The sequence below is a fragment of the Amblyomma americanum genome, chromosome 11, assembly GCF_052857255.1.
Source record: "Amblyomma americanum isolate KBUSLIRL-KWMA chromosome 11, ASM5285725v1, whole genome shotgun sequence".
NCBI classification, from domain to species: Eukaryota; Metazoa; Arthropoda; class Arachnida; order Ixodida; family Ixodidae; genus Amblyomma; species Amblyomma americanum.
This window is the reverse complement of record NC_135507.1, coordinates 87,179,439-87,192,951: the sequence shown is the minus strand read 5'-3', so window position 1 is coordinate 87,192,951 and position 13,513 is coordinate 87,179,439. Positions and strand designations below refer to the sequence as shown.

General features: G+C 47.0%; 1 protein-coding gene across 2 annotated transcripts in view; it reads left to right on the top strand.

Moving 5' to 3' along the window:
* Positions 1-13,513, top strand: part of LOC144110445 (uncharacterized) — an 89,292-nt gene that overhangs the window by 37,785 nt on the left and 37,994 nt on the right. For both annotated transcript variants that reach the window (XM_077643341.1, XM_077643342.1), the window contains exons 6-7: positions 598-765; positions 9,511-9,666. In XM_077643341.1, the coding sequence (XP_077499467.1) occupies positions 598-765; positions 9,511-9,666 (324 nt within the window). The remainder of the gene's footprint in view (positions 1-597; positions 766-9,510; positions 9,667-13,513) is intronic.

Here is a 13,513-nt window from a genome sequence, read left to right as displayed (position 1 = left end):
GCCCTCTATTGTGCAGTGTGCCTTGTGGCCAGCTAATAATTTGTACTGAATACAAGTGGTGGGTGCTGATTACTGTCTTTTCACAACTGTATAACGAAAAAGTATGTGTCCTCTCAGCCGTTTAAAAAAATTCCAATTAAATTTTAGTCAATTTTTGGCAAACTACATCCTATGTTAAAGCGTGCATTTTCATTGTCCCTTTTTCTTGCGCTGCACAACAGGGTTGAAACCTCAAGGCAAGTTCAGCAGATTGTCATTGGCTCTAAACAACACACCAAAGACGTGGGCTTGATGCCGGCCGTGGCGATCGAATTTCGTTGTAGGCAAAATTCTAGAGGCCCATGTACTGTGCGATATCAGTGCACGTAAAGAACCCCAGGTGGTCGAAATTTTCGGAGCCCTTCACTACGGTGTGTCTGATAGCCTGAGTCGATTATGGACATTAAACCCCTATAAACAAAACAATGCATGCAGCAACTGAATTAGCTCTCAGTGTTTCTTATTGCACCCCAGTGCATTGGGTTGGGGTGTAGAGCTTTCTCCTCACTCTCACAGAGTGTGGACTGTGAAAGCTCTTTGTGTGTGTGTGTCTCGCAGGTGGCAGAAGAGTTGAATACTGGGCGCAGTGCATACCAGTGTGCGGTGCACTACTTCAGGCACCACGCAGTGCGCATCAACTCCGGCCCCTTCTCCGCTGAGGAGGATGAACAGCTGAAGACGCTGGTCAGCCGCTACAGAAATGGGAAAAGCGTTAACTGGTTTGAGGCATGTACTGGTTTCTGTTGTGGTGCAACTACATAATCAGTGTGGCAACTCTTGGTGTTTCGCAGTTCAGGGTCACATGATGCCAATGCCTTCTTGAATTAGGTGGCCGCCAGAGAAGCTGGTTTTGCCAGATCATACCTTCTTCTTAGGCACCCCCATTCGCTAGCCTCTTTTTTTTAAAATCAAAGGCGCAGTAACTGTCTGCCTTCCCTGTGGACACCTCGACCGCACTGTGAGGGAAGGGAAGGAGGGGGTGAAAGAAGAAAGAGGTGCTGTAGGGAAGGACCCCAGATTACCTTAGACCTTTAATGTGCAGTGCAGTGCACTGCATACGGGCGCCTTCTGCGTTTCGCCTCCATCAAAACGCAGCCGCTGCGGCCAGGTTCAAACCGTAATTTGGCTCAGCTGTTAGCCGAGCACCCGAGCTACTGAGCAAACTTTGCTACACCGCATCAGTTCTATGCATTAGTGGTGCCACGATGCTGCGAGTAAACGAAAGCAGATGTACAAAGGGTGCCACTGCAATGCTATGACGATGTGGCTGGCATTGAAACAGAGGAGGTGTTGGCGAGGCTAGGCAGTACGGCGGCACAAACTCCCAGCTTTCATTCCTTCTTAGTGCCAGATCTTCAGCCTTCTCAGCAGACACTTTTGGCTTTGGGCTGTTTCTACGCAAGTACTGAGGCAGCTGTCTCAGTACTGGCTGCACTGCGAGCTGGAGTGACTGGGTATCTTTTAGCCGAAAAGGGCGCCTGTGAATCTTTTCTCGTGCGCACTAACTTATGATCCTGGCAGTTGTTACACTTACTGACAACTTTTTCTGGGAATGGAGCAGAAGCTACAGATCACAAACACACACCGTCTCCTTCCACGCAGCCGAATATAGTCCGTATTAGAAGTTACTAGTAGTTTTCTCTTAGAACCCAATATATGGCCTATATTTGTTGTTTGAGGCATATTCCTAATACCAGCTACTGCCAGCTTTCAGCTTTAGAAAGTCAAGGAAATTATTATTACAACAAATTTGCTAGGCTTGTCTAGTTACAAGAACCTGCTACAGATGGCACCAGCTCTATCAGCACTGGAATGAAGCTACCGTGGAAAAAGCAATGCGCCAGGCTGCCAAGTGCACCACCATGGATCTTAACTGTTTGGTAGAATGGCAGTTATGGTCGCTGTCGCTGAGTGCACATTTCTTTTTTCCTCTGCAGTAGAATTTCGGTGATGCAGTGAAAGCTCGTTAATTTGAACCTCGATAATTTGCATTTTCGGATAATTCGAACTACACTACTTGCTCCGGCCAAGCTCCATAGAGATCTGTGGATAAAAAGCCCGTTAATTCGAAAGCGAGTCAATTCCGCTACTGATAATTCGAACTACGCTCCGCCACGTCTGGGCGGCTTGGCATACAGCACGTGGCCAAAAAGAAAACACCTCTGCAGAGTTAGAGGCTGCGCACGACCTAATTGGGGACAGAAGATGGAACTAGATAAAACCGTGGAAGAGTGGGCAAAGCCTAAATGGCGCCATCACCGGCGCGGTGGCCGGCGGTGTCGGAGGGTAAGGGTTGGCGGCCGCGGTGGCGGCTGCCTCACGAAACTCGCAACTAAATACTCGTTAATTCGAGCCCTGTTAATTCAGAAATGCGGATAAGTGCTGTCGGCGCGGTCCCACCCAACGCCCATGAAAGGCTATGACTTCGGACGGGCGCTACAAATTACATGCGAAAAACTTTTTTTTTTGCGAGTGCCTTCCATCATTTCCATCTATCAGTCGCCAATGGAAGCACGTGGTCAGCCGTGATCATGACGCCGGCTTTTAGCATCGCCTGGTAGTCAGCCACTGCCCGGAAGCGGCCAACGTCGGCTGTCAGCGCGGACCAACCGGGGTGCGACCGCGTCTGATTTCGCCCGCTTCTACAACATGGCCGCGCCTGCCAATGCGGCCTCTTGCTACAGTGAACTAGAATAGGGGTAGTGTGCTTTCTGGCCGGGCTGGAGTAAAGCCGCTGTTGCAAAATGACGGCGGCGCTGTGGCGGCACTGCTGTCATGTTCATTGTAGGAAGGCAGAAAAAGCGATCCAGGCGTATACGGGATAAAATGCCGTGTTACTGCCAAAAGATCGTGCCTGTGCAAACTAAACTAGTTTGCATCATGTGTGTCGTTCAACATTAGCGGATGAAGGTTTAATAATATTCTCATTCGCTCGAAGGCAGGGCAGAGTCAAGCGCATGGAGCGCAGGTACACAGCGGCCGCTACTTTGCAATTCCAAGAGCACATCATCTGAAATTGCGGACTCGACGCCCCGCATCGTCCGACCAACGCGAGCATATGCTTTGAGCACACCAGTTCAGCTACGGCGTGTCGCTTTATTCCCAATTTTAAAGTAGACAAAGATCGCTTCTGATCAATGCTAATTTTTGGCTGTGAAAGCTCACGCATGCTCGCTGATTAACGTTGGCGTTCCACTACCATGCAGTTCATTTCGGGACTCGCTCGCTCTTTTTGATTGCCTGTACCCACCCATCACATTGAACTTGCATGCTGTAACTCCTTTGCCATAGCATCAGCGTAAACGTGTTCAGAAGATTTAAAATTATAGTTTATGGGGGTTTAACATCCCAAAGCAACTCGGGCTGTGAGGGATGCCTTGGTGAAGGGCTACGAAAATTTCGACCACCTGTGATTCTTTAAGGTGCAGTGACATCGCACATACCCGGGCCTCTAGAATTCCGCCTTCGACCGCCGCAGCCTGTATCGAGCCTGCGTTTTTTGAAAATTTGGAATTAAACAGTGCACGAAACCCTTCATCTTCACATGGGGCAAAGACAAATTTATTTGTATTGTTTGAGATAAGTGCGCAGAGAAAGCAAGTGTCGCAATGGTTCAGCTACGGCTCAACTTCAGGTGCTTGGCCCGTTCACGTATGCCGGGCCGCTCAGTGTTCACTCCTTTCACAAAAAAGCGAAGCCTGACTGCGATGTAAAATTTTAAAATTAACTTGGAAAGAATATCTGCGTGAAGATGGCAACTGACCTCTTTACACAGCCTTGCCCTGACCACATCCAGCACATCAAAGATGCTTTCTGAATGGAGTTGGCTTTGCCTGCAGCATTCTGTGAAAAGGTTCTCAAGCTACAGCTCAGAATCAGAGCTGTGCGGAAGGGTAGATGAATCCTACCTTGTAGCAATATTTTGCGTACCTTGCAAGTCGAAAACTGTCATCAGTGGCTGATATAGTTAGGAGGCCAATGCCTATTTCACACTTTGCCTTTACGACATATTTTCGTGCTACATAGCTTGCAGTGTGAAAGACTAGTTGTGAGTCACTCTTGGCTACATGCTGACTACGACCACGACACACTCCAGCCTGATCAACCAGCAACTTCATTATCATTCCGGCTGGCATGCGGAGTTCAGATATTTCAGCAGCGTCTTTATCTTCCGAATCAAGCAAGGAGGCCAATATAGATAGAATCTTCGCAGTTTCCCTGAGAAATGCATTTCACCAAACCAAAAATGAAAGACAGTTTACTATGATTAAAAACTGTGATTATGATTATTTACACTGTAATTAAAAACTCCGCACGCTGAAGAGGGCTACCTTCGGGCCATCTTTCCTGTAGGCATAGCCAGTATCGAAACCCAGCGCGAAGCAATGGTTCTGCAGGCGACCAGGCATTTTTTTATCTTTGCGGAACACTCTCTCAATCTGTCCAGGATGCTACATCCTTGCATTGCAGGTTCGTGGGAGACGAAATAATGATCTAAGCACGCCGCTGAATCCTCAAAAGCAACCACAAACTGAGCAAAACATGCAGCAACGACTGAAAAATGACTCCCAAGTGTGTTACTACGCCTACTTGTGCAGTGGTGACTACAGTGTTCGGAACGGCGGCGGCACCTAGCGGACAAGCGGGAAACTAAAAAATGTCGGCATCGGCGGCTTCACCTCGGTTAATGGAACCGCGGTGCAGTGAGCACACTACCCAGTATTCTAGTTCACTGCACTCTCGCTTCACCACGAACCCGTCATTGCCGCTACACTGTGACTCATGTTCGCGGCAAACAAAAGTCGCACGAAGCTTTTGCTTTGTCTGAATATGCCCGCAGCACAAAATTTTAGCGATGAAACGCGCCAGATTTTTAGAATGCTTCTAGATTCTCAAAGCTACTAGGCTTAGCCACTACGCGTCGGTTGACGTCAGTAAGCACAGGAGGTTCAAACAGGTTAACTATTTTGGTTCAGAAAGGGGTCGCAAAGGATAATTCGTCCTCTTTATGGTCATTGAGTAAATAAGAGTTTAATTGTAAATGCACAGCTGTTCATTTCAGCATTTTACTAAGCGTATGGAACCACGCCGTTTCTCAATCCTGGCAGCAGTGGACTGGTGGCAGCTGCACGTTTTGCGTCGCGCTGCTGAAAATTCGCAGTGCAAGTTCGCTTCATGTGGGTCGCCCTTGAGGCGAACGTACTGAGAACGAGGCTGGCACAACCGGACAAGCACTGGCACTCTGCAAAGTTCACTCCTCCCCCCTTGCTAGAGCTAACATCAGAAGGTAAACACGCCGTGATGTTATCGCTGCGCAACATCTTGGCTCACTGCCAAGAAGTGCGTTGTAGACTGTGTGACGGTGCCAAACGGAGGGAAGCGTTAACGACTGCCGCTTTTTTTTCTTTAAAATTCTTAGGCGAAAATCGGGGATGGGTCGGTTAATTATGCGAGTGGGTTCGTTACACGAATAAATATGCTACATATACAGTAATGCATATGGTTCTTGTCAGTTTTTTCGAGGCCGTTTGATAATTCGAACATCGGATAATTAAAACTTTTTTCCCGGTCCCGTGAAGTTTGAAATAACGAGCTTTTACTGTACTATCATGAATAGTATGAATTTCGGTAGATACGAATTCATGAGGTTTGCTGGCTGAAGTCTATTGGGCACAATGTACAAAACATTGGGTGCTTTGAACACTCTGCGCCCTTGGCGGGGTGACTGCACTTGCAAGCAGCACCATTGCCTATGCACTGCCAATGTTGCAGTTGCCAATCACACATTACGGACAAATAGATTTGCTGTATGCATTTCCAGTGATTCAGCATCCGGATTTTTTTTTTCTCCTATCAATCGAAATATGAATGGTACTCGTGATCCCGTGAGGTATTTAGGTTCCGCTGTGTATTTCTGGTCTGCTCCTGCTAGAATATTGCACGGAAATTTCTTCTTGCATTTTTTGGGCTACTTTGAGCGCAAAATGGAGTCCACAAAAAAAATTAACAATGCATTACTGACCAAGCTTCGGCGAAATCTTTGTGTCAGTCCGTATTTACTGCAGTGCACGTCATTCAACAGAAATAACAATGAATGTTTGGGGCGCCTACTCTGTGAACAAACAAGCCTCACATGAGCGCGCCTTGAGCATATGAGCTAATCTGCATCAGTCACACGTTCTGTTACGTTGCCACAAAACCACTGTTCTACAGCATTTTTGATTTACTCAACAGAGCCAGTTCCTTCCTGAGTGCTGTTCGAGGGGATGTTTTTCAATCTTTTTGTGCAATATCTGGAGCGTAACTTGCATGCGTTATGTCCCAGTCTTGCACCTCTTTCTCTCTTGTTGCGTGGCATTCCGTTTGAAGTACTTTTTCACTCACAAAAACAGCCTGATAAGCTACCGCCATTCTGACTTTTGAAGAAGCAGATATTTAGCTGATATATCAGAAATATTTGGGCCAGGAAGGATAATGCCACAGTGTGCGCATACCGACAGCAGTTAGTACAGACGTGTGAGGTGACACACTAGCATAATAGCGCGATAGCATTAAGGGGCCTATTTCGCAGAAAAGCAGGCATTGGTGTCGGCGTTCGTTGTCGGTGTCAGTGTCTTTCATCGTGAGTAAAAAATGCATGAAAAATCCGTAGAGAAGCAACCGAGGTGGGCCACGTGACTTTGTGGCGTCATCACAACCTGCCTACTGTGGTGAGTGGCAGTTAACAATTAGCGGCGAGAGCTTGCTCGGGAAGAGCAAACTGGGTTCCACAAGTCCCACAGGTGGCAGTACTTGCCATTGCAGGGCCTGCAGTGGTGCATTGCTTAACTGTGGCACCACTGTGCAAAAAAATGGTATGAAGTCTCCTTTGGATCTATGAATGTAAAGTAGGAAATGACCAATTCCGCATACATGGCCATTAAACCCATTAAACCTATCAGGTCATATCCTCAAGGCAGACCTTGAATGTCCCCTCCAGTTTTTGCTTCCTGAATATTTGCAAGAGGTGAAGAGCTTAGCTCTGCTTTTTTGCAGTGATAAATTCGCATTTTTGGAGGGCATATAACACATGAACAGCTACTCTTAGCTTTAATATAAGGTTGAAAACAAGTTTTCTTATGGCTGTTGTGTGGCATGAGAGTTGCTCGGCACACTAGATGGCTGAGCAGTGTCGTATAGTCTTGGAAAGTGGGCATCAGCTAGTGTTGGACGGTGGATTTAACTTTTAGTCGGGATGCTTTAAGAAAATACTCTTTAGTCAGATGCAGCTTAAGTCTGTAGTGAAACTCTGCGCACATTCAGGACTGCCGCACAGAAGCTGCATTCGATTCACTTGTGGTTCACTGCACCGCCTGCATTGGTTCATGGTGCACTGCTCCAAAGCCCTCGATTCATTGCGCTCTCTGAACCACCGTCCGCGATTGCTTCGGGTGCAGCCTTGGTGCCGCTTTGGTGCAAGGAACCACGGCGCCAGCCGCCATGCGAAGAAGTTGTGCGTGTGCTGACAACTTTCAGCGGACGACGCATGTTAGCTCGTAAATATTGAACGTGAATTGAGTGATGTTCTCGCTGTCATCGACGGATTCGATGTCATTGTGCGAGAAAATTGCGCTGAAACCTATGCCACAGCAGGCAACCTTCTGTGTTTTGTGCTGTAGCTGCTTTGTTAATTGTGACAGGCCGTCCGTGCGTGTGCGAGTGCACGAGAAACTTACGGCGCAACAACGGTGTGTTGGCTGTTGGCAAACTGCGGGCAGGGAGAATCCAAGCGTGTTTTGCTACAACCGGCACCAGTACCTGTGCCTGCTGTGCTAAGCATGCAGGCTGCAGATGCTGATTCGCTGCTGTCTGGCCATTCTGCTGCGGCTACAGGCACGCCGGGGCACGTGCGAAGCAGCGAGGAAGCCCTCTGGTGCTGCCAAGCTGTTTTTTTTTCACTGTTTATGAAGCTCTAAATGAGCGAGGCAGGTTCTCGGCGGTGATTTCCGGGTGCCCTCCCCTAGGCGTCGGAAAATATGCAGGGGCCTTGAAGAGCGCTCAAAGTTCTACGAACGTCTCTAAGTGTCTGAAGAGCCTCATGAATTCATAATTGAAGTAGCTTGCAACCACGTTTTTATAGCACTTCGGAATTCGACTGCCGTCGGTGCAAGTGAGTTGCGGCAAAAGACAGCACGAAGTCTGTTTCCTCATGTGCACTTTGGGAAGGGCAGAACTACTCCGTAAGAAGAAACTCTGCGATGTCGTCTTCGACCTTGGCCAAATCCATGGCCGACTCAAATGTCGTTGGGCACGAAAGCGACCGCACACAAAAAACACATGAGAGAACTGAACACCTCCACGGCGAGCAGACGACAAAACTTGCCTGCACTTGATCGATTGAAAATTGTCGTATCTATGAGGTGTGGCGCTGCTGACGCACTGCACCTGCACCACTGAACTGGTTCTGCACTGCACTGGCATCAGTGGCACTTATTCAGAATTGGTGCCGTGAACCAGCACTGAATCGAATGCGGCTAGAATTCCTCCACATCAAAAAAAGTAGTCCGTTTAAGCTTCTTTTAATTGTTACCTAAAAAAGAAGTTAATCACAAGAAAGAAAATTATAAGCTCAAGAATGTTGATACCTGGCATGTTGAATGAAGTTAAACATTAAGCAGCTGATTTACCGTTGTGATTGGCTAGCGAAGTATTACAGGACACCGCCGAACGTGGTTCTGCTGCATTTTTAAGTTTTATCTTACTACAGACACTGTCATAATAAATTGCATAAACGGAGGCTCTGACTGAAATGCAGAGCTGAACCTTTATGAGTAGAATGTACAATCAGCCAGTAAAATTAAAATACTGACTAGAAGCTTGACTAAGCCCATGAAAATCAGCTGGAATAAAAAAAAATTGGGCAAATATGCTCAAAACTGCACTTCCTCTGAACTCTTGTATGAGTCTTCCTGTAAACTCCTTCTGCTATATCCATTGTGCATGTCTTTCAGTATTACAGCAATTGGCTGACAGTATGTTTCATTGTAATTCAAAAATGAGCAGCATTTTTCACTGTTCAAACAGCAGGGGCTTGCAATTAACATTGGGCGATGGTATCTTGTCGTTTGAAGTGGCAAAAAGAACGACTCACATTAATCCCGGAAATTTTATTGGAGCAGCTAAGGATTGAGAGCTTGGATTGTTGGCGAATGCGAAAACTGCATAGGTGTTCCAAAGGTGCTTCAAACTATTGAGTGGATTGTTGTGCAAAGATTCATGTAATAAATTCCTTCCATTTCTCAAGTGTGCAGCCTGTTGTGCCATGACGATTTTCGTTGAATATAATGGTTTGCGGCAGCTTTTGTAGTCTTTGTATCTGGTCGTCATGTGCACTGCATTTAAATGTCTGACTATTGTGTGTAGTCACTGAACCTTGGCCACGGAGATACTCTTTCTTCGCTCCAATTGATTCGTGCTGCTGACTTTCTGCAGGTGGCGCACATCATGAATTGGCGGTCCAAGAAGCAGCTGATGAACCGCTACCAGCGGTCTCTGGACCCGCAGGTGCTGCGCGGCCACTGGACGGCGGAAGAAGACATGATGCTCCTTGTGGCCGTCAAGCTGTATGGATGTGATAACTGGAGCAAGGCAGGACTTATTTGTTGCGCTTTTGTTAACGCGAGAGCATTAGAGTTGTCATCCAACCTAAACCCCACCAACGTCCGGTGTCACAGAATTCGCTGATCGGTCAAGCGAGGTGATGTGCCCTTGCGACGCCAGCACAGTCTGCCCTTATTGGTTGAGAGATGCCATGATAGCTTGCGACGTCATCGCAGCCTTCCCACTGTGGCAGGGGGAAATTAAATTTATGGTTGGTTGAGAGAGGTCATGCGACCTTGTGACGTCGTCACAATCTGATTACTGGGTTGTGAGAAACCTGGCTTCTAGACAGTAACCAAAATACAGAATCGAAATCAAAAAAACAGTGTGATCTATGCAAATGTTGGCACTGTCACAGCATAGTGGATATCTGCTTCTGCAGCTAGCTGTCCAAGTATGGTGTTTGATGTGCCGACAGCTGCAAAGAAACTGACGCAAAGGTGCACACAAATTGCAACAGAAGCTGCAACAGATGTGAAATCTGACGCTGTTGCATTGCGCTTGTAAAGGGACTGACTACTGACCGAAACATGTTATGAGATCATGGTGGAAATGAAAAAATTGTGCTTCGTATTGTAAGAATTGAGCACTGCAATATCAAAGTATATATATTTTAAAAGTATATATAATTTTAATTTGGTCATTTAAAATCAATAAAAAGCCATCTTGCTGTGAAACCCACCACTATCAGTGTATTCTACAATGTGGCCACATCTCGATAAAATATTAATTACAGTCGACGACCGAAAATTCGGACACCTGATTATTCGGTCATCCTTGATTATTCGGACTTTTTCGCGGCACCGCGACATGGCCCATAGAGCCAATGTATAAGAGCGCTTGAAATTTTGGACACACCGGAACTGACTGCTTGATATCTTGTTCGCACTCGCTGCCAATACCCAAGCTGCCATATACCGTATTTACTCGCGTATTGAACCCACATTTCTTCCAGAAAAGTTAAAATCAGTTTGGGAGGAGGGTTCATTACGCAGGAAAAAAACTTTTAACAGATTTTTTTCGAAGGGTCGATATGTCATATCGTACCTCCGTCGGTCGGTCCCTCCGTCCGTCCTTCCACCATCAACAAATGCGTGCGGTCAGACGGGTTTGTGTTCGTGCCGCTGCTATTAAGCATCGTTCACTTTGACGCGATCCGGCAATTTAGTGGTAGCCCACGGCACCGGCCATTCGCGTCATCGAGATAACGTGAACATGCCGAACACCGGTCCTGAAGGTCAGGCACGCGTTTTTTGAGCGAGGTTAAAGAAAAAACACAGGATGGTGACGAGTGCATAATACGAATGACTCTGCCTTGGCGCTCTGCCAAGTTCGCTGAGCGTGCCGCGCTCTCCCCCTCCCCTCTGCCACCCCTCTGACAGTAGCTCTCCTCAAAAAATAAACAAGTGGTGGTGTTGTCGGCGGCGGGCAGCATTGAAAAGATAAACAAGTGATATTATCAGCGGCCAGGAGCATTTTGGTGCGCTGCCAAGGTCTGCGCTGCGGACCGCGCGAAAACTGAGGAACCAGCTACGAAAAGCTAAAGACTGAAAAAAAAAAAAAGTCAATTCTGACCGACAAAAGTGGGGCGGTTCAATATGCGAATGGACTCACACCGCGAGTAAATATGGTAATGCGTACAGTGGAACCTCATTAATTCAAACTGGAGGAGAGATCGAAAACTTGATCAAACAAAACTAAATTCAAGCTTAAAGGAAGCTTTTAACATCAGATGCGGAAATTCTGCGCGAGTTTGTACATTGCGCCCGCATGGTTTTGAATTCGTACTGTTCTTGATTGTAGTCAGAGTTTGCGGGACTCATCTGTGCCGAGTCTTTTGTCCTGGATACGGAAAGAGGTAGCAGCGAAGCGCCTGGGAGACGTACGGCTCCACGGAAACGGCGAGCGCAGGAGGAAATGGTGGTGCATCTCAAAGCAAGGTCAGCGTACCCGCAGCAAAACGCACCGCAACCCTGACTTTTCTATCGTAAAACCGTAAACAACTGCTGTTTCGACGACAGGCAAGACGCCACCGCAGAGCGCATATCGCCGGATACGATGCCAATTTCGGCTCTACTCGCTAGGGCTAATGACGAAGGCCAACGCCGATGGAGCGCTAGCTTCGGCTGTTTCTCGGTTCTTATTGTTTTGCCCTCTTTGCGTTCTCGTTCCAGGTTCATCGTACTGCAGGTGCAAGGCAGTTCCCGCAGTCGCGTGTTTGCTTCCCAATTTAGACTTTATCCCAACCCCTGCAATCTTCGGCGACATGCCGCGGGCAGCACAGCCAGGCCGCGCTCATGAAAGCGGTCGCTGTCCTCGTCCGTACACATGTCGCGGGGCGAAATTTAGTCATAAGGAGGTTTAGAATATGAGCAATACAACTGACGCCTTCCTTCGGCATATTGGTAATAAGTCCGCGATTTTTTCAGTGAAATTTGATTTTCTGGACTGCCTGACTTTTCGGTCATTTTCGCGGTCCCTAGAGAGTCCGAAAAATCGGTCGTTGACTGTATTGGTTTTAAGTGCACACTGTTTTCAAAAATTTCAGGAGTGTTTGTCATGTCATGTTATAGCTAACACTCTCTCCAGTGTGACCTTCAATGGAAAACAATGATGGCATTGCATTGTCTACCATGCGCTTTAGCTGTTGTAACTAGATGGCACCGCAGTGTTTTGAATTTCTTTGATGGAGCAGCAAACATGGTCAACTAAAACTTTCTTGGACAAGCCATACATGACAGTGCCATAACAGCTTTGGGTGTGGAAACTAAAATGGACATTATACTAAAAAGTTGGCAAGGTTTTAACTTAGTTAAATTGAGTAGGTGTGTGAAAGCACGTGTTTAGCTTGGTTGTCTTTGTGCTTTGCTTGGTTGTTTGCACACTGGGCGACGATATTAGAATCAGGTTAAGCTGCTCTGATCTGTATGGGCTGCAGATAGAAGTTAAGGAAGACAATGCCATACGCAATACACAGCTTGAGAGTGTGTTGCAGTTCAACACAAAGCATGATTAGCTGCGGCAATATCATGGTGCCCTCGCTCAGTGGCCAGCAAAGCTGCTCTGTTCACGCGATGGTGGCTTAAAACCCATTCGTGGCAATATTTGTTTTATTTCTGCATGGGCTGTTGCTATGCTATATTTGGCCAAGGTCCCCCTCAAGCTTACCCAAGTTACTTCCAAGGCTTCATATAAGATTCTTGGTTGAGACTGTGTTAAGTAGTGTTTTCGCTATTACTATGTGGTGAGTGAGATTTATAGTAGTTTTAGCTCAGAAAGGGAGCCAAAGCCACAGTTGAGAAGCCGTTGAAAGCCTTTGCTCATACCACTAACATCGTGCCTTCTCAGAATACAATGATTGCCACTACTGCTACTGAGCTGTTTCCCACGCGTATATTTTTTTTTATTAAAAGAGCCGCAATAAACGTTTCTGGGTAAGACCCACACGACTGTGGCACTGAGCCTCACATTGCCGTTGCCTTACCTATGGTGCGTTCGCACTATTGGTCCTCCGTTGTTAGATAAAAACTGCTTTTAATGTACGACATTGATGTTACTGATGATGTTGAGGCTTTCTGCCGAGCATTATTAGAATTAGAAAAAACAATAAAGAAGGCGTGGTTCCATCCTGCACCTTCTCTCGTGCTCTCCTATGATCGTGTCTTTCGTTTGTCTTTGGGCTCAGGGTGTCTCCGGGGACGCTTTCCTCATTGCATGCTGCTGTGCAGCAATGAGCCATACTCTGTGCCAGCCAGCTTATTTGCATGTTGGCGGCTTGAACTTCCGTTAGCCAACTTACATACGAAACTTCACCCCCAACTCTATGTTTTTCTAG